Below are 368 nucleotides of genomic sequence, written 5' to 3' on the forward strand. Positions count from 1 at the left end.
ATTTATGCTTCATACATTCTGGTGGCTTCACAAGTTGAGTGTTGAGTATTTACTCAACTCAACTTGGGCGTGAATAAATACTAAATACTTCGCTAGCAGAAAGAGGAGCCTGAGTTGTGGGATTTGAAGCAGGAAAATAGGTGTGTGAAACCAGGAAAACAGGTCTTTCAATAATAAATAGGTTTTCAAAAATCCAGCCCAAAGGCGGCTGCAGTGCTGCGGCGGCGCCTCCGGGTGTCGCTGTTGGCCGCCGCCGAGCGGCGCTGGAGCCGCAGCCGCCGCCGCCGCAGCGTCCTGCCCCCGCAGGCTGCTCGCTCGCCCGGCCAGTGGCGGCCAGAGCGGCAGCGGCACGGGCAGCAGAGGCGAGA

At 57.1% G+C, this 368-nt stretch overlaps 1 protein-coding gene across 1 annotated transcript in view; it reads left to right on the forward strand.

Moving 5' to 3' along the window:
* The window catches only part of LOC114071191 (protocadherin-16-like), a 31533-nt gene that overhangs the window by 10608 nt on the left and 20557 nt on the right, over nucleotides 1-368 (forward strand). The window contains 1 exon segment of the mRNA XM_027908931.1: nucleotides 182-291. Within this exon segment, the coding sequence (XP_027764732.1) occupies nucleotides 182-291 (110 nt within the window).

This window comes from Empidonax traillii, unplaced genomic scaffold (assembly GCF_003031625.1).
Source record: "Empidonax traillii isolate 1590-97213 ecotype Southwest subspecies unplaced genomic scaffold, ASM303162v1 scaffold1885:size52609, whole genome shotgun sequence".
Taxonomy (NCBI): Eukaryota; Metazoa; Chordata; class Aves; order Passeriformes; family Tyrannidae; genus Empidonax; species Empidonax traillii.